Source organism: Amia ocellicauda, chromosome 13, assembly GCF_036373705.1.
Source record: "Amia ocellicauda isolate fAmiCal2 chromosome 13, fAmiCal2.hap1, whole genome shotgun sequence".
Taxonomy (NCBI): Eukaryota; Metazoa; Chordata; class Actinopteri; order Amiiformes; family Amiidae; genus Amia; species Amia ocellicauda.
In genome coordinates this window covers 13787602-13814588 of record NC_089862.1, presented here as the reverse complement: position 1 = coordinate 13814588, position 26987 = coordinate 13787602, and the positions used below count along the sequence as shown (strand labels likewise).

Genomic DNA, 26987 nt, shown 5'->3' with positions numbered 1-26987 from the left:
TTTGCCACTGAACATCCTCTCTTCTGTACTCTTAGTAAACACACTTAGAGGCGAAAAAGAAGAGCGACAAAATTATTTCCATAAACTACCTTTTATGCCAAGTCACGCAGTTGTGTTAAAACCTGCTTTGAATATCATTTGTTAACTTGAAAAACCGGGGCAGTGACTGAATTGAACTTTACAGAGAAGACACAGACAAATTATGCTTTAATTCTTTTTAATAGAGTTTTTTTTTTTGTTCTACAAACATTTATTAAACACTTGTTTAAATGTTTTTATCATGGGGGAAAAAACAAAAAAACTTGGCATCAACAAGGACTGTGAATAGTGTTCCTTTCTTGCATGATCACAGACTGGATCATTTGCAGTTTTTTTTTTTTTTTTTTTTTTTTTTTTTTACCATAATTTCTATATTGTATCACCAATACATATTTATATAACCAACTTCTCTATGTGTTTTAACAAAAAAAAAGTCATGGTCATGGTAGAAAAAGTCATGGTCATCACATTGCACACAAAATGTGTTCAACGGATGTATGTACAATGCCTTAATATCACTACAGGTTTGCTCCAGTACAGCATGCAAGGCAGTGCAATAATGAAGATATAAATTAAGTCAAAATTGCAACTGTTAGTAAATGGAAAGTAGAAAAGAAAATGTGTAGTTCTGCTCCAACTGATTGAGAGCTTAGTGTACATTACCTTATACCCGTTTATAGACATTTACACCAATTTCCAGTTTATCCAGAATGGGATTAAATTACAGATATTTTAAAGGTCAAATAGGTACCCGATCGAAAATGGTTAAATGCCAATCCGAACAGGTCAGTTTCCACACATGTTGGAAATCTTGCAAAATGTGTCCTAGCTTATGATTTTAAAACATTAATTAATAAATAAATACATCTGTCTCCAGAAGAACAGTGGCATGCATTGCTTCTGAGAGTTTTTAATAGACTTAGGAGATAGGATGTCTGCTCTGAACCAAAATGGTCCTTACAGAGACAATGCAGGCCCATATTCATAAAACTTTAACATCACGTTAAATTTGCCATCCCTTTTGATGATGTGGAATATGAAAAACAATTACACAGTGGATAAAAATAAAAATAAAGCATTTAATTAAATTTTTCTAAATTAAATTAGCAAACGGTGCCAACTCAGTGCCACAGCATGTTTTATGAATATCCCCCACAATGCCTTACTTCAACTGATATCTGTCTGCAGTGATGTTTCATAGGAATTTGGATGTATTTAAATATTTAGAATTCCTATATAAAAAAATAATAATCCTATAAAAAAAATATTAGAGATTAACTAGTATTAATTTAGTAGTTTTCCATTGTTAGTCTGCCATGTGTTTATATACACTGAATTATTGTAGATGACATTGAGTTGTATTTAATGCATTTGCAGAAACAAAACTAAAAACAGTGATAAAACTATAAGATGGTTTTGAAAACTAAAGCAAGACCATCAAAAAGGTCAAAAATAACAAAACTGAGAGAGCCAACATATAAACATTATGACAGTTAACAATGGTTACAAAAAGCAGACCAGTATACATTTTGAACTTAAAAATTCATGGTTAAACACTTGTATTGTATATGTAATTTATTCATATCAACATTTTTGTTATAACCTATTCATGGTACATGCAAGAACAGTCAAAATCGCCCCGGTTATATTGTGTGTGCCTACAATATACACAAATTGTATTAGATACACACGGGAAATATTAAAATATATTACTCAAACAAAGACACTTTCTTTATCAATAAAAACAAATGGTTTTTAAACTGTGCACTACCACTGTCTTAGTGCACACCCAAGGAGTGAAACAATGCAAACGTATAAATTTCACATAATGTAGCGTGACTCAAAGGTCAATTCATGATAATTTTCTGAAATTATGTATGGGTCTACAGAATCTCCTCACCATATCAAATCAAATATGAACATTATTGATCCATCAGCTGAAAGTCTCTTTTTGGTAATTTAGAGATATGGTTTATAGGGGGGAAGGGAAACAGAGTTTAGTATATTGTCTAAGCACTTTATAAAATCCTTTCCTACTAAAATAATTGGCAGGCCTCTTTTTTAACAGCTTAGGACTAAAGCTTTAGCATCTATAACATGTCTTTGGTGCAGCTGTAGAAGGAGGCACAGGTGTTTTATCTGAATGTAATACAGCGTAAATGTAGAAGCAGGCACTTTAGGTAGTGGAGCTCATCAGAAGTGAAGGTCAGCCATGAAATTCCAATTTCAAAATCATCTGCGCAGTCGACATTGTTGGTAAAGTCCCTGTTCCGTATTTAAGACACACTTGAGTGGCTGAAACTTCGTGGCTCTAAATGACGTCTGAGAAATTATGAAGCATAATTAAACAGAAGTCCAATCTAATTCCCATGTTACGAGTACATTGACCATTTTCAATGGCTGCCGTTGTTCTAAATGCATTTAATTCACTGGAATAACACCTGACAATTCTCAATTGCCGAGAGAATTGAAATATGAAACTAGGTTTATATTATAGGCAAGTAGGTCTATTGTTCAAGTAATTGCATTGCATTTCAGCAGCTTTCCAGTCCTCAACGGGCAGAAAAGATTTGAAGTGCCCATAGCTTTTCACACAGACATTTTGCATAGACAATGCACCATTCAATGCGATAAAAACAATCAGCCTCCCTGCAATAATAATGGCTCTTCACTATGTGAATAACGTCAAACTGCACCAAGGGGGCCAAACACTCGAAAATTAAACACTACTTATCTGACCTCATTTTATGCCATTTCAATAACCATTTTAAATACATACAATTATGCTACTCTGACTGCTTTCATAAAAATGACTACATTACTTTACTGCCACCATTTAAAAAAATACTTTAGACTAACTAAACAATCCCACAAGTCCAGGACGAGTGTTTATCCATTTGTGTTTTCGGGTGAAGGTTTGTGTTTGTGAATCTGACTGAAGAGAGGTTTTGTACTTTTGTCTCCACCCAGAAATGAAAAGTCTGTGTGACCGTGGGAGTGAATCACGAGGACGTCTCCCTTCGGGGTGGGTGGGTGCTGTTGTGAACTCCCTCTGAAGTTCCCCTCAGGTGACTTCCTTTCATCTAACGCACCGATCGCTCCCGGCTCTCAGACACAAACGAACAACTGCCAGGTTTTAGGGGGTGCATCTCTAATCTACTTCAATTTATCTGCTGCCTCTAAAACCACATGCTCCAGCTGCCTTCAAGGCTTATATGATTAATTAAAATGTTTACTTTTTTAATCTGTTTCTTTTAAAACTGCCTCGTTTACTCCATTATTCTTAAACGTTGGCCTTCACTCTTCTTTCCTCTGTTCAGATTGAGGCAGTTCCATCTTGTGTGTCGAAAGTGGCCCCAATATCTGTGGAAGAATGCAAATTGTGTGTCCAAAATAAAAATGTAGGTACTTATCAAACTTATCAACTAAGTTCTAAGCTACAGGAATTTGCAGAACACATAAAAAATGATATATAAACATTTTAGAACTGCTGTCTTTAGTTCTGTTACAAACACTCATACTTCTGTAACCAAGAACAGCGTATCCATAACTTTGCATATATGGCTTATTATATTTGAAATAATGAGAGCATTCTGATTACACAAATTGTGTATTTTCATTGAAATGAACCTACCGTCAACCTCCATCACTTGTCAGATTTCGAATGTTCCTATAAAAGGTAAAACAAAAACATCAAAATAAATATAAAAATCAAATAAATGCATTCAATTTAGCCTACATGTTGTATATAATATTACAATCACCCTGATTTAACAATATTGAAACCTGTGAACATTAATAAATACACTCACCTAAAGGATTATTAGGAACACCATACTAATACTGTGTTTGACCCCCTTTCGCCTTCAGAACTGCCTTAATTCTACGTGGCATTGATTCAACAAGGTGCTGAAAGCATTCTTTAGAAATGTTGGCCCATATTGATAGGATAGCATCTTGCAGTTGATGGAGATTTGTGGGATGCACATCCAGGGCACGAAGCTCCCGTTCCACCACATCCCAAAGATGCTCTATTGGGTTGAGATCTGGTGACTGTGGGGGCCAGTTTAGTACAGTGAACTCATTGTCATGTTCAAGAAACCAATTTGAAATGATTCGACCTTTGTGACATGGTGCATTATCCTGCTGGAAGTAGCCATCAGAGGATGGGTACATGGTGGTCATAAAGGGATGGACATGGTCAGAAACAATGCTCAGGTAGGCCGTGGCATTTAAACGATGCCCAGTTGGCACTAAGGGGCCTAAAGTGTGCCAAGAAAATATCCCCCACACCATTACACCACCACCACCACCAGCCTGCACAGTGGTAACAAGGCATGATGGATCCATGTTCTCATTCTGTTTACGCCAAATTCTGACTCTACCATCTGAATGTCTCAACAGAAATCGAGACTCATCAGACCAGGCAACATTTTTCCAGTCTTCAACTGTCCAATTTTGGTGAGCTTGTGCAAACTGTAGCCTCTTTTTCCTATTTGTAGTGGAGATGAGTGGTACCCGGTGGGGTCTTCTGCTGTTGTAGCCCATCCGCCTCAAGGTTGTACGTGTTGTGGCTTCACAAATGCTTTGCTGCATACCTCGGTTGTAACGAGTGGTTATTTCAGTCAAAGTTGCTCTTCTATCAGCTTGAATCAGTCGGCCCATTCTCCTCTGACCTCTAGCATCAACAAGGCATTTTCGCCCACAGGACTGCCGCATACTGGATGTTTTTCCCTTTTCACACCATTCTTTGTAAACCCTAGAAATGGTTGTGCGTGAAAATCCCAGTAACTGAGCAGATTGTGAAATACTCAGACCGGCCCGTCTGGCACCAACAACCATGCCACGCTCAAAATTGCTTAAATCACCTTTCTTTCCCATTCAGACATTCAGTTTGGAGTTCAGGAGATTGCCTTGACCAGGACCACACCCCTAAATGCATTGAAGCAACTGCCATGTGATTGGTTGGTTAGATAATTGCATTAATGAGAAACTGAACAGGTGTTCCTAATAATCCTTTAGGTGAGTGTATATATATATATATATATATATATATATATATATATATATATATATATATATATATATATATATATATATAATTATTTGGTTTTATTGTGGGGAGCACCCACAAAACAAAAATGTAACTGTTGCTTTAAAGGTTGAAATGAATATATGAAAAAATAAACATCTTCATTATTATACAATTAATGTATTCTTAATGCACTCAAGATACCTATGAAATTAGAGACATGTAAGAATGCAGTCTACTACAAGCATAATGATACACACATATTTTTCCATTCTATAATGTTTAAATGTACAGACTGGATCTAGGCTCTGAAATTGATCTTGAGCCAAGGTGCATTGTACTCAACAGATCAGCTCCCCTGAGCAGAACCAGAACTCGATTCTGATTTTGAAAAGATAGAGGAAGTGAAACTGCTTTCGTGTTATCCGAACTAGACCACGGATAAAAAATAGATGGCGATTTATTCCAGTTATTCCGATTTGGATTTTTGATTGAATTAGTACAACCAGTGCCAGAAGAACCCTAGCGATACATGCAAGGTTCCGAGTGCATTCTTAGAACCCTTCCCACCTGTGACAACGACGTTGATCTGCTCTTTGGTTGCTCTGATGTCGGAGAAGGAGAGGCGGCCCCATTTGCATTGGTTCTCCCGTCCTCTGAATCGGACTGAACAGATTTCCTGTCTTTCCGGTTCCTGGTTTCACTTTTTGTCACCCTGAACCTACGAGGAAATACAAATATGTATATGTTTTCTGTTATTACAAAAGGTTAGAAACATCACACTTTTCTAAGTAAAAAGGTTTCTGATGTCTGGCAATCCGTCTGAAACACAGAGACAGGTATATTACTGTACTGGGCTGTCTGTTTTCAAGGCTGCATTTGTGATCCTGGTCAATATTTGAGAGATAAGTACTACAGTAATTTAATAATTGCCAAAGGAATATTAACCAGAGGTACCTGGTCTCCTAATTTCAACTGAAAGCTCCTCTGGCTAAACTGTGACACGCAATCTAGTCCATTACACACAGAATAAATAATGCATGGCAGTACCCACCAGAGGGCACCAGACTTACAATGTACAATTTTTCAATTCAACAAATGACAGAGTCCATATAAAGAACAATAATGCTCTTCAATTATAAACGGATGGAAAACTGCTAACTGTCCTTTCTGTCCCCCTCCCCACAAAGAAAAACAACCACAATTAGCCTAGAAATGTTCTCTGTGACCAACCACAGGCATTTAACACAGACACATTTGTTCCAAGTCAGACACAAATAAAAATGATTAGATTATTTTCTCAAATGGACAAAAATCTAATCATCTGAGTAACAGAGACCTGAGCCTTAAATATAATCGGCAGTGATTTAATGTATTGAATTATTGCAAGATCAACACATACCGTGCAAAAAACAACTGAGAGTTATCAATAATTAAATGGTTGCTTTTTATTGATGAGAAACATATGTGAAAGGTTAATTAGCAGTGCATCTGTCACGTAGTCTGGCATAGCGTTGGGTATCTATTTGAAATGCATAGTAAGGTTATACCGTCTGAAATCTTGCTGTGATAAAAAAAACACTACAAAGGGTAAAGCACTGCATTCACAGCGATAAGCATGCCAAGGATGGTGCCTTCTATGCTATGTGTTAATTAAAACTTTAATTTAAAAAAACGCATTCCTTTAATCTAATTAAGTGCAAACTGTTCATGTGAAAATGTTAAAAATCTGTAAAGTAGAAAATAAAGTTTTCTAAAGTACAGAAGTAAAAAATGAAAGGAAAGGAAAGGAAAGGAAAAATATTTTCAGATCGGCAAATAGAATTTCCCTTTATAGAAAAGTCATAATAATACCAGTTAATAAATACTTTACCGTTTTATTCTTAAATTACTTGGGTTTCTAGACATTTTTATTATCTAGTTACACCTTTTGATTTGCTGCTTCTTCATTGCACTGTGACCTTCCTGTTTACCTTGGACTCATGTGGAATATCTGAACAAATTCGGAACATATGTCCTCAGTGTGTTTGCCACATTAATATGCACACAAACAAGGTTCATCTTCTGACACTCGAGCTGATGGGCTCTTTCAGCAGCAGGAGAACGGCCACTTTTTGCTCCCTTAACATGTGGCATCTCTCTGTTTACCTCTCTACGCCAACGAAACTCGAGGATTAAATACAGCTTTGGCAAATCCGGAATGCACTTCATTTAAAATGTTCCAAAAAACACACTTTACCCCGGGGACAAAAAAAAGAAAAGAAAAATGCAGGCAATAGTGGAATTTGAACTATTTTATTATGTGATGTCTATTCCTCCCCACCCCCCGTATCTTCAGTGCATGTCTCTGCAGTTCCCAAACAGATGGAAGGAAGCAGTCTAGTTAGACTAACACCTGAGGAGGTGTAAATGAATCTCTTACCTCCCCACAGAGAGGACGGTGACTTCTGTGGCATTACTCTTCCTGTGTTCTTTCACCTTGCCGGCCTGGCGCATTGGGGTCCATCTCTTGTTGGTGCACCGCGAGCAGACGCTCTTCTCGGCCACCCCACCAACGGTGTGCAGATGGTTACCTTGGCAGGTGTGCTTGGCAGGGCTGGCGACTGCCACAGGTGTGAGGGGGGATGCTGGCGTGAAAGGCGTGATTGGAGTGGTTGGGCTGTCGAAACAGGGCATCAGCATCTTTACAATCAAGCGCAGAAACCTGTACTGCCTTGCGTAGAGGAAGGATAATTGCTCATTTGCAAACCGTCAAGTGCACTTTCGTTAAATAATGCGCTTATCTCTTAATTCCTCCTCTACAATATCATATTTTGGGTTATATTATGTCTATTATATATACATTATGTCAAACATCTTTTTTGTTTTAATTCAGAGTAGCTGGATTATTCAATTACTGGCTCTAGCACCATCTTTCAAATCTGAGTATAGAAACAGAAAAAAACAGGGACTGAAGTGCAATAAAGATTCATATTAATTCAAATAAAATGTTTAAAACAATTAGACATCTATCATTTGCATATGTGTATTCATTTAAATGTTTAGCGAGAGATCCAAAAAGACCACAAAACATACAAACAAGACAGAAGCCTGATGTGCAGATAACATTAGGTAAAGCAATGCATGTATTTATTTATTTATATTGATGTATTTGATATTGATATATGTAGCAGCATTTTAACAATTATTCTACAGACTATACTTATATATATACAAATACTGGTGTAATTAAATACCAAACCATGCTCTTGAATACCTTCCAGAAATAATAAAGGCAGGGAAATGATGCCACCTTGTGGGTCAAATTCAGTTCACACCAGTCTAAATAGTACAGTCATCTTAATACTTTAAGCCATTAATTATAGTGACAAAAGTAATGCAGCAATGACCACATATTTGTTTTTATAAACTATAATTATGAGCTCACATGAATATGGACCGTATTTATTGAGACCTAGAGGTGAGTACCTTCAACAATGTCCTTTATTAAAAGACTAAAACAAACACCAAACTACAGAAGTAACATAAGTATAAGTACATTGTTAAAGTATACACTTACATAATACTGTGAGTAATGGGAAATCTTTTATTACATCAGTATAAAACATATCAATTCCCAATACAAATGTCACTCATTCTGCATTATGTTTATGCATCAATGTTGCATGTATGCCTCTTAGTTGGAGGTTCAGTGACCCTGATGTAATAACTGGAGACTTGAAGTCCTGCACTAAAGTTAGAGATGAACACAAACAATTGTGCTGAGATGCATTTAAAATATATATATATATTTTAAACTTACCTGTCAGGATCAGCACGGTTATCGTTAAACATAGCCGTTAAAGCCTCAGAATTAGCTATGAGAAAAAATTAGAAGAGAACCTTAATCTACAAAACAAATATAAATCATTGATTACACATCATAAATAAATTTGATTTCAAACTAAAATAAAGCACCACTGCAGATACTTTCAGTTCAAGAGGAGCGGAATAAACTTATTTTCCTTACTTTGAATCCCTTACATTCATTTGTTTTGTTTTAAACCAAGAACCTTTATCTCTATAGAATACAGTTGAGGAGGAAATAAATAAAAATAGTGGGAAATAGAAATATAGCTCACAACTGTGAAACTGAATACTAGTAATAACAAGAATGTTCACATGCATTTCCTAAGGGGCGATAACATTACGGATGAGAGGCAAAGACAGGGTGTGCCAACTTCGGTCCACTACAGTTTGAAATCCTGTCATTTTCCGCTGTATCCACTGTCCAGTAACTTAATCTAAGTGGATAAAACCCAAGTAAGAAATTAAATACCATGATATTAACTTGCTATGAAGACAAATAGTGCAAACTATTGTATACAGAATACACCACCACCCTTGCCACCATGTCAACAAATCACTGTTGTGTAAACTTGTTTGCTCTCAAACATGAATAACACTATTTATTCCAGCATGCAGTGTTTTAAATGCTTTTGCTCCACAAAATTGATGGTCTTTGTGTATTCAAAAAATTATGATAGTTGTTTGGAAAATAAACACGAAAAATATATTTCCTCCTCTTGCTGTCTTTCTAATCAAGTATGATTATCTATTTCTTTGCATACACCCTTGCAGGATCTTGAGACATAGTTCAATTGTATATTGAATGGAAATCAATTTGAAAGTTTCTTCGGCTATGAAACTTGTTCTAGTCTTTAAGTCTTTTAAAATGAAGGTATACTTTTTGTATATGGTACAAAATAAGAACATGTATTTCCATTTAATATACACAATTCAACTATGCTCATGTCTCAAGATCCTTCAAGGGCATATGCAAACAAATAATAACTATATAACATGATTATAAAGGCAGGCAGAGGAGGGAATATATTTTTCATGTTTATTTCCAAACAACTGTCACAAATGTTTTTCACCTCTTTAAATCCAGCACCTGTTGACCAGTCTGTAGTCTGTCTAAATATTTTGCACTCTACTGACTTTTGCAGGATATTTAATATTGCCCCTTGACATTTGATTCCTCTTTGAAGCATTTGCTAAAGTTTGGCGGGGGGGGGGGGGGGTTAATATTCAGTATATAACAAATTGTATTGCTGTCCCAAAGAGAGGTGACAGTCTGTGTGCTAAGGTGGAGAATATTACATTAAATCACATTGAATATTAAAATGGATATATGTGGAACGTCATGTGGAAAAACTGTTTGGACAGTTTTGCACTAGTAAAACTATGATAAATAATAAGTCATATGATCATAAGTCAATGGGGAGGTCAATCAAAAAACGTACACTGCCTAATGTCTACACATATTTCTACACTGACTACCCCATGGTATATAACAACTGATTAGCTAATGTAAGATATATGCATACCCACACACTCTCATAGTTGTAGATAGATTTTACTTATCTCTGATGTTACCATGACATTTTAACTTACCTTCATTTTTCATAATGCAATGCACAATTTGTCCAACCGTGTCAGCATTACATTCGCTGAAGGTATCATTCATCTCTGTAAAAAAAAAAAATATATATATATGATGAATATGTAACTGTTTAAACCATTGCTGCATATTATGTATAGGATCTGTCTTCAACTTCATCATACCTCTTAAAAAGGAAGAAAATGCATTATACATTTTGTATGTACTTGACTATTTTACGGTTTAGAAAAAAACAATCAGATCTGCTTAGATTTCTGAAGCTACACTGCAATAAATCCCAATAAAATCAACTGATTTAATATCTACGGGGAGTGATTTTTATTTTAGGATTTCATTGTTAATATCCAGGCAAAAGCTTAAAAATCAAGTTACATAAAATAGTAATTGGTCTAACCCCACATTCAGTTTAAATAAAAGCATAATATATACATATCCCCAACAGTTCCTAAAATCTCTTCTGTGATGCTTTAGTTACAGAAGAATATATATGTTGTATATGTGTGAAAACGGTAAATGTATACATTTACCAACTAGGCGGGAAATGTATAAATTTACTGGCACCACGGAAAATGTGTATTTCCCACTGATAATCTGTACATCTCCCAGTTGATGTGGACAGAAACACACACTTGAACAGTGGTAGGTCAGGTGCGCTTAGCACTCACAGTTGCAATCCAGATCAGGTGCCCTCAATTGCACTGCTCTGAAATTAAGGTCATTATTCAGAATATAGTAATTAAAATTAACATGGTTACCCTAACCCTATCACACATTGGAACAATGTCTACTGAACTGTTTGCTCATTATCGCTTGTAGACTGAATTTCCATATAAGCTACAGACCTATCTGATCAAATACAGATCACCAAACCACCATTGTGTATATATATATATATATATATATATATATATATATATATATATATATATATATATTTGTTAGAAAGGATACATGTAGAGTAAGGACAAAATCAAAGTACATAGGCTAATGCTTGAAATTAAACACCACACTAACATCACGTCATTATCCTGAAGACTAGTCCACTTTGTAGTCGGCTAGCTAAATAACAGAAATAAGACATCACTCCATAAACTTAAATGAATATCATGTATTGCGAATCACAAAGTGGAGTCCAGCACGTTGTTTATCTTATAATCTGCTAACTACTCATACAGACACATTTGACAAGTGTAAAACTATATATCTTATCAATTAACAGAAGAAACAATGAAACACATAGGATGCTTTGACACATTTTAATGAACAATTATCAAATTAATCCACTGACCTACTGCTGTTTAAACATGCACAATTAACTGGAAGATGTACAGATTACCTGTGGGAAATGCACATTTACCATTGGTAAATGTATACATGTACTGTTTTCACACATGTATCATAACATGTATATTAAACATAGTTCTTAACTTATATTATGTACTTTTTTTGAAGTCTAAGAAAGTTTACAGTCATAATGATACAGTATGAAAAAGCTCTCGTAGAAAATCTTGTCTGCTGTGTGGTATGAATGTCATATTAGGGATGCTCATAATTAACTGTGTAACCGTTAACCGACAATACGAATCTTTACCGGTTAATACTATCGGTTAAACAGTTAAAAATATATCAGTCAACTCATGGGGGCGTGTGGACATGTGCCTACAGCCACATTTCGCTGAGTCTGAGCAAAATGAAGCAAGCAAAAAGAAGTACTGTGTGGGACCATTTCGACCTGAAGGACGACGAGGTTATTTGTAAGAAATGCAATGCAGTATTGACATATAGCAGTAGTACAAGCTCAATGCAATACCACTTGCAAAGCAAATATCCAGCATCGGGTGATGGAGGACAACAAACTTTGCCCTCCATGTTAGCAGGGAGAAGATGCGATGCGTGGTGGTATGAGGAGATATCTCAGAGAATCAGTTAAATGGTGGAGAAAGACATTTTGCCCATCAGCATGGTCTGTGGCAAGGGTTTTCAGGAGCTACTGTGCTATATCGAGCCTAATTACCAAATCCCATCAAGACCGACTATTACCCATCGAATTGAAGGCCATTTTGCATAGAAAAAAAAAAAAAAAGCTTAAAACGCAACTTGCAAGCACTAAGTTCATGGCTCTTACAACCAACTGCTGGACGGCGCTCACAATGGAGAGCTACGTGACAATTACATGCCACTATGTCGGTGAGGACTGGCAGGTTAAAATCGGCCGTCCTACTAACACAGAGTATGCCAGGCAGACACACAGCTGACAACCTCACAGCTAAACTAATTGATGCGGTGGAGACTTGGGGACTTACTAGGAAAGTGTCTGCATATGTCCACGACAATGCACGCAACATCGTGGCTGCTAACTCTCCATCGCGGGTGAACTGGGACTCAGTTGGCCCGTTTTGCACATACACTGCAGCTGGCGGTAAATGATGGATTTAATGTGTTTGTGCATCGGGTTATCATTGCAGCTGGGCAGCTTGTCAAGTACTTCAGCCACAGCACCCCTGCATGCAAGGCACTGGAGGCCAAACAAGAACAAATGAAACTTCCGAAACACCAGCTCATCCAGTCATGCAAAACTAGATGGAACTAGTTCGGTAGACTTCTTGAACAACGGTGGGCAGTTACAGCTGTGATGTATGACCTCACTTACTGTACTTACCTGTGTAAATTGGAAGTTGTAAAATGTATTATAGTTTGAATTGCTTTGTATAATGTAAATTTGAATTTGTAGTGTGTGATGCCTTGTACTTGTACTGTATTCTTGCACTTTGTATTGCACTTATGTTGTAAGTCACCCTGGATAAGGGCGTCTGCCAAGAAATTAAATACATAAATAAATAAAATAAATAAATAAAAAATAAAAAAATAAAATAATAATAATAATAATAACAGACTGCGCACCAGACTAACCCCAAAACATGTCGACACATTGCTATTTCTGAATAAAAACCAGTAGACAAGCAGTCCACTATGCTGAGGACTGAGGTAGGCCTGCCCTCTTTATTTTATTTTGAGGTCTGAAAAATGTGACTACAAGTTTCCGTTTTGTTAACCGTTGGTTGTTTTTGATCATTGATTAGCCGAGAGCGGAGGAGGAGGAGGTGGTTTTCGTTAGCCTACAACCAGCGCTCTCGGCGCTCTCGGATTCAATGTGTGTTCGTTTTGTTAATCTGTTTTTGTTCTGTTGTTTATGCTGCTATTTAAAAATCAACCCCTTCGGAAAAAAGAAAAAACATTTGTTGTATTGGTATTTTTTTAATGGGTCACAGACACAGTCACGGTAATCGGTCAGAAACAAAATTCAAAATGAGCATCCCTATGTCATAATCTGCAATTGGCTACACAAGATTAAATTGTTGATAAGGGATTATTGGTATTGTTAGTCTTTCATATTTAAATTTTTGCCTTTCAAAAAGACAAATTGCTGATCAATGTATTACTTTTGTTTTTATTAGAAACAGTTTTTGGTCACTTCTTCATTCACAATATACATAGACTTTTAGTTTTATTTGATAAAATAAAATAAAACACCAAAGTATGTTATCACAGTTGTATTTTCCCACTTCATTCCTGACTGCTATTACTGGCTTTAGAACTGAACTCTGCACACATTTCCTAATGGGTTTTGAGCAGGTAATTGGTCAGACCATTTAAGTCTTCCAATCTACGTATCTTCATGTCAGGATACAAGTTCAAAACCACAGTGGTTCTTACCACATGAGATCAGTGTCTATTGCAATATTGCTTTATAATACATAAGAGCCAAGGAGATTATAGAGAGCTCTGTAATATAGTAAATGCAGGGAATCCCATGTAAATATTGTATCTATTGCAAAGAAATTACAAAGGGCCCGAGACACCAGTGTAATCAAATATTCTAAAAACAAACATACTTTTTTCTCCACGATTATCAGAAAGTGGAATATGGAGTGGCTGCAGGTAAATGTCCCAAATAGAAGGCAAGTACATATAGCTCTGGAAAAAATTAAGAGACCACTGCAAAATTATCAGTTTCTCTGGTTTTACTTTTTATAGGTATGTGTTTGGGTAAAATGATTATTTTTGTGACAACATTTGGCAACATTTCTCCCAAATTCCAAATAAAAATATGAATGGAATGGAATGGCTGCCATACATGTAGAGATGCTGATTTAAGAAAAATGTGCAGTGGTCTCAATTCAAGTCAAAAAAACAGTGACGAAGCCATTTTTTTAAAAATAGTTTCCTTGTAAAAACTCCACTTCCTTCCTCCCTAAACAATGTCAGAAGCTGTTTTCAAATTCTGTCCACCTCCTCAGGGTCTTGATCTGCCATATCCTTCCTTTCCTCCCCAGAATAAGGGACAATCAGAAATCCATTTCACTGACAGCAATACTTTAGAAACCAAAGTCACAAAGTATGCATTTTATGTATTTTACACTTAAGAGTAACATTTCTGTGGAACTATTGCCACGAGTGGTAATAATTCCACAGTGTTTTCACTGGAAAGCCTACAGACAGATAACCAGGGACCATACTGCATCGTGGCATTGTCAGTCCTCCACATTTCTTTGCTGGCAACTATAGATTGCAGAAGTGCACATCACTGACCTAAATCTGATCTTTATTATATTGAATAAGAAATCAATGCTTTGGCTGATTATTAATAAATATAGAAATAGATTTCACAAAAACATGAGGTGTAAGGACAGTAAATTACAACTACCTTCTGAATTCATAACATTCAGGTGTGAGTAATAACATTTAAAAAATGTAAACCGATTAATCAAGATGATTTGTCTTGACACCATTAGTTAACTGGTGAATAAACAGTCTTTTGTACTTTAAAGGAACTAGAGGAATTGTATACATTTAAATAAAATAAAAACACAAATTTTGGAACAAAAACTTGAGGTTTACAGTCGATTCTAAAGTGCAGTAAATATATTTATAAACCAAATACTAGAGTTAAATTAAATCAAAAAATTGATTTAAACAATTAAACAAACAAATATGTATCAAATTAAATGTGTCAAACTTAATTTCAGTAATTATTTTATATAAAAAGGAAATATATACAAACCAAGATAAAATAAACCTTTAACTGTAAAAACAGAGCAGAAGATTGCATGGGGTCAACTAAAAAATAATAAAAAGATATAGGGATAGTCCAGCACTCTATTCAGATTTCTATTCCACATCAGATCTCATGTTTTTAACAACAAACATATTCAATCAACTCTGCCATAAGAGCCCAAAAACAAGTTATGTTTTATAGTCACCTGAGCCAAAAGCAAGACTCTGCCAGCTAAACTGGGTTATGATTTCTCAGTACAGAGTCATGAAAGTTTACACCCAAATCCTTTTTAATTTCTAAAGCCTAACTAGCACATTCACCAAAATGATTAGTTGATATGAACTCCTGTGTTAGTAGGCAGAAAGTAAGACAGAAAACAGGATACACTTCTTCACACAGAGTTGTTACAACTAGGGCCCAACAGATATATCATCCGATATTGGCCTTTAACAAAAATATCTGTATCGGCACATATTCAACCGTTAATGCAACGATACATTTTCTCAAACTATTGGCTAAAGATTTTTTTTAATATTACCTTTGTCAGACTTCAGACAATAAATAAATACACATTTATTTGGTTTTACAGTGGTTATTATAATTATTTACCATTATTTTTTAAAATAGTTATGGTGTTTTAGTTTCCGCTGGAAGCTTCTGATAGTGATTCTTGCGCACAGCAGCGCTGCACACACTGCTGAGCGCTCTGGAGAAACAAAAACACACCCACTGAGAAACATTGGACTTATAAACCAATAAACGTGTTTTACTAAAACATTGTAAACACTGTAATAGAAAGTATTTTTGAACGCTGTGCTGCATTTTAGTATCCATGGTTTTAGTTAGTGTTTATTCTCATTAATACTGTTTTTCTTATGTTCTTATGTTCACTGAAGATGTTGACTGGATATCAGCAAACAAAAACTCTCCAAATGAAAAGCAAGCTCAGATCACTGAGAACAATCTTAAGAAAATGAGAGTGAAAAAATGCACCTCCCAGACAATGTTGGATAAAACTGAAACTATACATATTTATAAAACTATTTCAAATTGTACATCGTGTTTTTGGATAGGATTCATATTGCAATATGTTTAACATACATATTAAATTAGTTACACTCTTGAGGGCATTTAAAAAAAAAAGTATTTTTTAAATGCATCTGCGCTGTGCTGCCACACGTGTAAAATGTAAATATAAGCTAGACCAGCACTTAACACTATCTTATTCTTTGTTCTAATGTATAGAACATGCACATTTTTCTATTTGTGTGAAATTGTTAACATACCTTGTGCTTTGTTCTAGTGTATAGAACATGCATATTTGTATATTTTTCCTTTATTCTCCCTTATTCTAATTTATTTAATGCATTTTTACAACGTTTGATTTGTGGTTGTTAATTATTATAAAAATTTATGTTGTTTATTATGTAAAAATCCTGCCTTCAGTGCATATTTGACACAAATATGACAGGGAGAGATTTGAGGGATCCATGCTAGAAAATGTCTGTTCGGTAGCTATAATCGGCAGATATATCGGTAATCAGGAAATTTTGCTTCACAATTATCCGTATCGGACCCAAAAAACCTGTATCGGTCGGGCTCTAGTTACAACCTGCAACAAACTCCCAGCGATGTGGTTGAAGACGACAATTGGGAACATTCAAAAATAGACTGGACGCGACATTTAGATCACTTAGTTATTGAACACCAAATGAGAGGAGGCCACTCGACTCATCATGCTCGTTTGTAAACTTTCTTATGTTCTTATGTATACGTAAAGTATATGTGATTGCCCATACCCAGGGTGACTTCTGCTGCTCAAGATATACAAATATATAGGTTACTAACAGTCATATTGAAAATGTAAGTGTAACAGAGATATGCCTTACAAGTGTTGAACTCCATGAACTTCAAACTCCTGTGTACTGTTACAAATGTTCTCTTCAAGTAGTATATTGAAACTACCTAAAGGTGTGGGAGAATTCCCATTCTGGGTCACCTTTTCCTATTTGCTATTTATGCTGGGAAGGAGTGAAAGGAGGAGACAAACAAAGATTCTGAAATTATCTTAATGTTATTTTTCCAATGATATACAGTCTTTATGAGAGTCTGCTTTCAGAAATCTGCTATATCTTCAATAAATCACCTCCTCAACATCCTGGACATTCATTTATACACTTTCTGTTTATACAAAATGAAAACACAACACAAGGCCTCGTATTCATCAGGGGAAGGAAGAGACCTGTTACATTGGTGACCTGGACTGAGGTTGCTGCGGCTAAATTAAGGAGGAGTTTTGGGGGGGAGTGTAACGGGGCTCAGCGTGTACATCAGCTGGTTACAGTGATGAAATCCCTCAGTGAAATCATTAGTTATAAACCTCCCATGGTCTTTTGGTGTACTGGGTGGAGCTGTGTGGTGCCTTTTAATGTAAATGACCACACTGAAAATCCACTGTATCACCACAGAATCCAGGTTCAATACTCCCCAAAATGTACTTATATCAAGCAAATGTACTTTTCCAGTAACTCTTTTAGTTTAAAGTCAGTTGTAGAGGCATGCAAGATTTCATGACCTGTTTTCATTACACTGTGGTTAACACCCATGCTTTTCAAAGCCATGTGATCTTTAATGGCTATGTGTGAATGACAGGATATCGGTTTTAACTGGTCTCATCCAGTATATGGTACCTGCTGTATCACAATGCTCTATTTCACCCACTGGGGCACAGATTTGGAGAAAGCCTCTTTGAAGACTCCCACAGAGAGTATAACCCTGTCCCTGCCTTGCTTAGCAAATCTGACAAAGAACAAGTTTCAAGCTAGTAAGAGCTGGAAGAGCTTACTGACACATGAAGAAAGCTGTTATTAAGACTCATAAAGAATGTTCAATGTAGCTAATTGTGTTAGGTCCATTGCCTACCACTCCCCACAACTCATAAATACATATAGGCTTTGAGGTAGACAAAAGGCTTGTGACCAGTTGAAAAACCAGTAAAGGGTGGAGACTGCTTTCAAATTCAACATAATGGGAGGCACTGAAACTCGAAATCCAATAGAAAATAACAATTAAGACTACTACCAAGGCAGCAAACCTCTCATACCTTCACCATTATTATGGTAATGGTATAATTAATGTATAATGGTGAAGGTATGAGAGGTTTGCTGCCTTGGACTAGTTACTGATTAAACAGACCACCTACCAAACCTCTCACACAAACGTCTTTAAGATTACTCGTGCCCAACAATGCATTGCAGTACTGTTTACACACCACCTGACATTCTTCACAATCCACATTGCACCTTATGTCGCAATCGTTTGATGAAAAACTAAATAAGAAAAGGTGTGATGTCACAAGATAATTTAATATTTTTATCCATCCATTTTCGAAACCGCTTATCCTGGTGAGGGTCTCGGGGAAGCCGGAGCCGATCCCGGCAGGCATAGGGCAATTTAGGTAGACCAATTCTCTTAACCTGCATGTCTTTGGACGGTGGGAGGAAACCGGAGTGCCCGGAGAAAACCATTGTGGACACGGGCAGAACATGCCAACTCCACACAGACAGGCACTCCGAGCTGGAACTCGAACCCAGGACCCCTGGAGCTGTGAGGCAGCAGCGCTAACCACCGCGCCACCTTTGCCAGGATCGGCTACGGCTTCCCTGCGACCCTCGCCAGGATAAGCGGTTTCGAAAATGAATGCATAGATGTCTTATGTATAGGGCCTAGATTTTGAGCATATAGCATATAAAGCTTTGGCTCCAACTACAGTGCCTTTATCTGTCCCAGTATGCTGATGCTTATCCTATTTATGGTCCATGGAATTCCAGGGTTTCTCTTGGAAAATATCTAAATCTAAATCTAAAATTGAAACCAAAATATTCAAAAATATGCTGATGAAAGCCACATAACTGCATTGGCATTTGATGTTTTTGTTGATTTGATTTATTTGGCAGTTAAAAACTGATGACGCTCAAATCACAGACAGAAGATGTTGAAGATAAATCAGGATGTCTCACCTTTCATTTCCTCAGGATCTTTCACATCTTCAATCACTTCTTCAGATTCTGTCGTGCAGCGGTATCCCTTGCGCTTTAAAACATGACAGATTAAGACTCCAATGAGACCTAGTAGGAAGCAGATGGGCACCAGGGCAAAGCCAACGTACTCGGGGCTTCGGTCCGTGTGTGTGGTGTTGCCTGCAGTCATCTTCACTAGAAAGAAAGACAAACAAACAAACACTATGCGCATCAGTACCTATGGTTATGTATTGGAATTTGAAATAAAATAAGAGGTGGTGTCATGTTACACACATCAGGAGATTGACAAACCTATTTTATTCAGTTTTACTATTGAAATTGACACCATCATGCCAACTTAACCGGCCCATCATTATTATTATATAATATTATATATCGAAGACAACTGAATAATTTCACACATCCCACACTGCCCCCCTCTAGCTAAGGAGAAATAAAATGACATTGTGACGTTGACAGGTTTTAAAACAAAAGGGTAATTAACCATTAAGTCAAGGTGACCTTCTCTACAGCACTACTTTTGAACTTGTGTTCTAGTTACAGTTGCCAGTTTCTGTTTAATAGTCATGCAGTAATAAACCGTTAATACTGAAGTCAAGCGTGCTTAAGGGAAATGCAGATCCATTCATTAATTTTATCTATAAATAAATAGTAGATAAACATTATTATATGATAATATATGACTACGAAATTGAAGTGAAGAAAGACCTTTCCACCACAGACAGATGCACAGTATCTCTTGATCTGTTTACTTCATTCAAGACCAGACAGACATAACTCTTTACCTTATCATATATTGCACGTATTCAATAGAAAGAGCTTCTAAGAACTCACAGTATAGAAACTGATAATAGAGTATCCTATAATATAGGCTGACTTTTTCACCTTTACTCTCACCATAGTGCCATTTAATCTTAGATCTTAAAGTGCTTATAAATATTAAACAAGGTACTGATACTAGATAAGAAATTAGTTGGGGGAGGGGGGAAAATCACAACCTACTAGATTTGCTAGACAGAAGGAAGTGATTTTAAGGTAGGGCAGGACTAACAATGTCTTGCCTCTACTGGAAAGTAAAACAATTTTGCAGTTTAATTCATTTCAGTGTTCATGCTGGATTCATCTGAAATAAAAATACTAAACAGTAAAAGAAAATCAATTGTGTTAAACATTTGTATGCAGATTTTCCAACTCCAAACACTCTAACTTATTAAATCAAACTTCCAAAGTTATTATTTGTGCAGAAAATAACAAGCTTATGAGTTTAAGAACTTTAACAAAAATATTATTATTATTATTATTAATAATAATAATAATATAAATAATAATAATAATAATAATAATTGTAAAAGGAGGACTGATCAGCAAATTGCATGATTTTTACACTGGCCTTTTCGCCTCCTGGTCACTCAGTGTTTCTGAAATTATTTTCCAGTTATAACTGGCTAATGCCTGATCATACACATTGCAGACTGGTTTGGGTGAAATTACAAAAATGTTCATCATACATGTCCACAAAGTTCATACTAAGCCATAACTAAGGTAAAGATTAACCCTATCAAAAGAATAAAAAAGATTGTAATTGTTAATTATTACTACAGTAATTTAAAATAAATCCAAACAATGAATTGACATAGATAGAAAATAAATGAAATATAAATAAAATTGGAAAAACATAATACTGTACTCATTTAAAACAATTAAATCTAATATAAAAAAACAGTTTGTGCACTCTTTTAAAAATAGTAAAGGGAGAGGTACTGTAGGCTTGAGTCTTGCAACACAGCAAGAAATTACAAAACTACTAAACTGTTAGAGTTTGTGTCATTTCATAATCAAACCACAGAAGCTAGTTAGCCGACTCAAAGTTGCCAACATCCCCCAAACATGTGACGATAGTTATTTTGGTATAAATGTTGAGACTGCATAATTAAAAACATTACCCATTCTGAGCCAATTCTACCACTGTACAAAAATGTCACTTGCTTGAGATATATCCTTATGAAGTGTATTGTAACATTGGATTTTTTATTTTTTTTATTATTTTTTTTTAACAGTCACTGGATTTAGATCTTATTGTAAGATTAGTTAAGAAGCTTACAAGAAAAGGAAGGCATTTGTGTCGAACAGATACGATAGTTTGAAAACTAAAATTCTGAATAAACCCCTAAGCTAGAAATGCATCTTTAGTACTAAAGTCACAAGATATGTAAATTATACATTTTCATTAAATGCTCATCTAAATTAAATGCTCATTTATATCAACCAGACCAAAATGTAATTATTAAATTACAGAAAAGTAAAACTACCACACAAAATGTTCTATTAGGCTGCATTTTTTGCACAAAATTTCCATTCCAACACTAAATTGCAATTACATTTCAGCGTGCTATCTTGGCACAGATTTTGTCCTTTTATGTAATGGGATCTGGTGGTAACAGGATTTTTTGTTAAGTCTAATGCACAAAATTGGCATCACATGTGTGACTAAGGTAAATGGGAGGAAAAAGGCAATTTAATTCTAAAATGCCCCAGATTTGGGTATTTTTCCAAAATGATTCACAAAACCAGGCAGTAGGAGATCCCTAATGCCAGCCATATTTTTCATATTTTAATTTCACCATGTGGTCGGTGTTATTCATTAATTTCACCAGTAATACCCCAGGGAATTGTCTACAGCCTAGGCAGTTCTAAGGATTATTTGGAGCTGACTTTAGGCCTCAACAGCCTATGATAGATGCAATTTAAGGTGAAATGGAAATTCCATAAGTGAAATGCATTTTCTAAATATAGGGCCTGCATATAACAATACTGACATACAATACAGACGTCTTACAATAACAACTATTGTAAAACTGTAATGTTATATGGCTTGTATTATTAGCATGTTTGCTGCACCTGTTTCAGATACAACCAACAACAAGCATTTGTGTATTTATTAATCACCCAAACCTGAGCTTCACAATGGCCATGAGTCAGTCCTCTATAGTAGTTCCAAGACAAATATTGTGCAAATCCACAATGAATCACATAAGTGATCCCCAGATTTAGCACACATAATTATAAAAACTATAACAATTAGAGATATAAAATACTACTTCTTATTGAAGTAGATTTTTGTAAGGGGATGTTCCCTATTTGAATCACAGACTTGGTTCGTTTGGTCTTGTTTACTTCTGAAGCACTGATGTGAGGACTAGAATAAACTCCGTCTATCCACAGGCCAGGATGTTTGGCTCTGACCAACATTTTACATTTTACATGTTCATAACTTTCCACTTTGCCAAACAGTTATAAGGTAACTTCACTTAAAGGGGAACGCCACGAAATTCCATAGTTTCTCACGTTATTCCAGAAGTAGAAATTCTGTGGAGTGAGTTTTTCATGTCCAGCTCATTCTATGTACCAGAATTCAGAGATCGAGGAATAGGCCATGGCGTCACGGGGGCGCTAACTCTAGAACTGCTTGGCTGGAATTCAATGGGGAAAATCAGAAAAGTCACCAATGTGCACGTTGAATTGCCCCCATCACCCTGTGTTTCCGAAAGATCCATAGGTTTGTACTCTTAAAAAGCTAATTTCACCACCCAGAAATGTCGCTATTATTTTACATGATTATTTTATTGGAGGTATTGCCGTGTAGCTACAGCGGAGTGTGAACTGTGTACAATGTAACAAAATGAAACAAAGTTTCACATTCATATTACTCACAGTCAGGTCTAGTCTATCTGGAATTCCATGAAGCAGATCCTTTTCATTACCATTAAAGAAAGACACTTGTATTTTTTATTTTATTTTTTAAATACATGCTTCAAATGTAGGAAGGGGTGTTCAAATTGAAGAAGCTGCAGAACATTATCATTTAACTATTAAGAAGGCGTTTTCTGGAAATGGCATAGAACAACACTTATATTTCAGTATGTTTCCAGTTATTTCTGACATGTTCTTGTATGAACTTATCCAATTTTTATCTTTACACAGGTACTATGCAAAACAATGTTGCCAGTATTCAAATAGTTTTCTGGGAGGAACCTGACTGAGGTGATACATTTACAAATGAACAACTGCAAAACACCCTGTTTCTTCATCAGTGAAGTGGCTAGAAATGAGGGCGACAGATTCATAAAAATCCTGAAAACAAGATAAGGTTTACCAGTTTACCCGGTTTCTCCCCACTGTGCTAATGATGCTCATATGGCTGTTAAGATTGTTTCAGTCAACTTTTTTTTTTTTTAATCACTTCACCTCCCTCCTGGCTGGCCTGCCTAAACCTGGTCTGCCCACTGCAGCTTATCCAGAGCGTGTCTGGTGTTCTCCCCGTTGTCCCGATTCACACACGCTACTCCACTGCTCCACTCCCTCCACTGGCTCCCGATCTTGGCCCACATTCAGTTCAAGACTTTGATGCTCTACTGTTGTCTCAACCAGACTGCACTGAATAAGGGCATCTTCCAAGTAATAAATAATAATAATATACCGAGCCATAATTTTTGCATAACTTGAATGGCCTTCAAATATAAATAGCATTTCTTATTCATTTTCAGACACCACTCCAATCTGACTAATTAAATTGAGTTTACTCTCTGGAGTATTTGCCTATCTGAATCCTTTTAATACTGATGAGGGTACTGGGAATGGCCCGGGATGCTTTTAGGGGCATAATTCAATCTCATAAACTACACAGTGAACCGCATACAAGATACTGAAAGTTTCTATTCCTCTTTGAGTTCATCTCACTTGCTGTGGTGAGAAAAGCATGGTCGTTGTGTACAGCACCTGCAGTAATAATAGACCTAATTTTAACTACACCACAACATACACTCTTTCACATTATCTTCAGGGGAATGCACTAGGCCCAAGCAGCCATTGCAATAGTCATTTGGCAAGGTAAGTGTAGCCTATATTTAGATTTAAAAAAAAAAAATGATGTGAACAAATGTGGTTTACTGAAGTTTCCATGATTTGGTAGCTAGGAAAATGTATTCATTTGTATTTAAAAAGCTATTTTCCAGCTTGGATAAGCAAATTCAAATTATGGGATTTGGCTCAGATTAACTTCATTTCATAGTTTCAAAGTAAAATGTTTATTGAAACCTTTTCTATGTGCAGCTGGAGGAACATTATACATTTCTGCGTTGTATTTACAGCTGCAAAGCAGGAGTCAGACCTCCATTTTTGTTTTTGATTCTTCCTGGACAAGTGCCAATTTTGTCATTACTAAGTGAGTTTGCTTGAAGCCTTCCATCAAATATGCTGGTGTCTCTTCCCCATTCTTCTCTCTACCATGTGTCTGCTATTGTCTGTCATCCTACTTAAAAATAAAACTTACACCAGTCTGTTCAAACCGATTAATCCCAATAACATGCTTGTTACTTCAGCAGTTATAGAGCATTACGTTTAGTTGTTTGCAATATCCTGGGTGATTTCAGTAGGCTATACAGTGTATAGGATTTCACCCTGCAGGGCTTGACTTCTCAATGGTTTTGACATGTATAACAATGTCATAATATAGCGTATAAAATCTCTGCTGGCAGTGTATTAGGTTTGACTGGTTTTAGTAGTGTGTGACGTCAGAGATTCACTGAATGTGGTTACACCCCCGTCACCAAGAAAAAAATCATTCAGTTCAGTTTCCCAACACACCGAGTAACTTGTCCTTGCTATAAAAGAAGAGGTGCCCTCTGCTGTACGTGAGTGCAGGGGAAGACTTCAACTTCCATGCTTTAGCTGAATTTGAGGCGTTAGGACTTTGCTGTTCATACCCATCATACCACAAACCCACTAAAATCTCAGCTGTCATTTAACATGAGCAACAAAACGAAACTAAATATTCGGACTCTCCAATTAAAGAAAGTTATTTTCACAACAAACACCTCAAATACCTAAAACACTGAAAAATGCAGGCTAGAAAAAGTGTACCTAAATCTAAAATAAAAAGACCCACTTCAAATTCACAAACCAAAGGAATAATGGCAGATTCTTGTCACAAAAGGCAGAATTATACAGCTCACCTCGTGGGATTTTTGAAGGCAATTGTTAAAGATGATCAGTCACAACAACGTAGCACAGAAAGGTGCAGGTCATCGGAGCTAGCAGTGCAATTTAATATAACAATATTTGTACAGTATTACAGTGTAAAGACGACAGCCTCGGTGGCAAAACAATAAAATCTCCTCAAACTCACTGCTACAGTAGTGGTTTTTAAAGCATTCATTTTGATAAATCTTGTTCCCTATATGGCTTTTACCAGAGAAAATGTGCAATAACATAACTGATAAATGTTAACTGGTTATATTTAATTCTCAAATAAATACCTTCAAGTTGCATGTCCCACCATGGGCCAATGGGAGAACACACCTCCAGAACACAGCAAAGTTTTCTAACCTTAAGCAGCTGTCAAATTATATTTTGGGCAAATTACTGGAAGTCCAAACAGCCAACCCACTAGCTCAGTATTGCAGAGTCTTAACAAGCAGGTCACTGTACATTGTGCATACTTGATCTGAGAATCAGAGGGTGGTGGTGTGAATTTTAGACTGGAAACTTAAGCAAAGATCAATTCTCTCAAAGTTAAAACATGATCATTTTCACTTTCTTTACTTAATTGCCTTATTGAATAACGTCGTGATGCATCTATCTATCTATCTATCTATATACTCACACACAGGCTAGATACAGTACTTTTATAGCACAGTAAAAGTAGGGTTAGGGTACTGCAAAGGTGTGCATTGGCTGATACAATGTAGCAACTTCAGAAGCAAACCATATTCAACTCAAAATACAAAACTCTCCCTCATACAGCTCAATGTCTGTTTGCTTTGGTTGCCTTTCGAGTCATTTCAAACAAAAATATTCCCGATCATGACAACATGGTGCCCTGCAGGAGCCAGAGCAGCTTCTGTACCTGGAGGGGCAGCTCTTGCTTTCGCTGAGGAGTCCAGCCCTGTTCTGTGCGTCTGCCAGCAACACGTGTCCTGGTTTTTTTCATTTTATTTCTCCCCCTGGGTGCACTAAAGCCATCTGTAACAACACACCCGGTCAGCTGCTCTGCATCTGCGGTGGCTGACACTGACACACACACAAGTCCTGAAAACTTCGTGGCAACATATTGGGAAGGCCAGATCGGTTGGCTGACAAGGAACTTCTGGTTTCTCGATCCTCGTACAATAGGGATTTAAAAGTGACCTACATTGAGGAGTGGGCTCCGGTGCAGTTGAATCAGCCATGAAGTGTCGTGCCCGGCTCTTGTGGTGGCTGTGGGTCTGCCTGGCGATGCTCAAGAGAGGACTCCGGTCTCTAATGCCCCGCTTTCATTCCGGCTGCGTGACGCGTCCGAGCACTTCCTCATTCTGAGCGTGGTGCGCTGGCCACGCC

At 36.5% G+C, this 26987-nt stretch overlaps 1 protein-coding gene across 1 annotated transcript; it reads right to left on the bottom strand.

The window, feature by feature from the left end:
* Nucleotides 1-200: 200 nt before the first annotated feature.
* Nucleotides 201-26985, bottom strand: rell1 (RELT like 1). Its single transcript, XM_066719971.1, has 8 exons — nt 26803-26985; nt 19593-19787; nt 10511-10585; nt 8874-8928; nt 7494-7730; nt 5642-5792; nt 3674-3709; nt 201-3402 (listed from the first exon to the last, which is right to left on the bottom strand). The coding sequence occupies exons 1-7, from the start codon at nt 26837-26839 to the stop codon at nt 3686-3688; spliced, it is 774 nt and encodes a 257-aa protein (XP_066576068.1). The 5' UTR covers nt 26840-26985; the 3' UTR covers nt 201-3402; nt 3674-3685.
* Between the last annotated feature and the right edge of the window lie 2 nt (nt 26986-26987).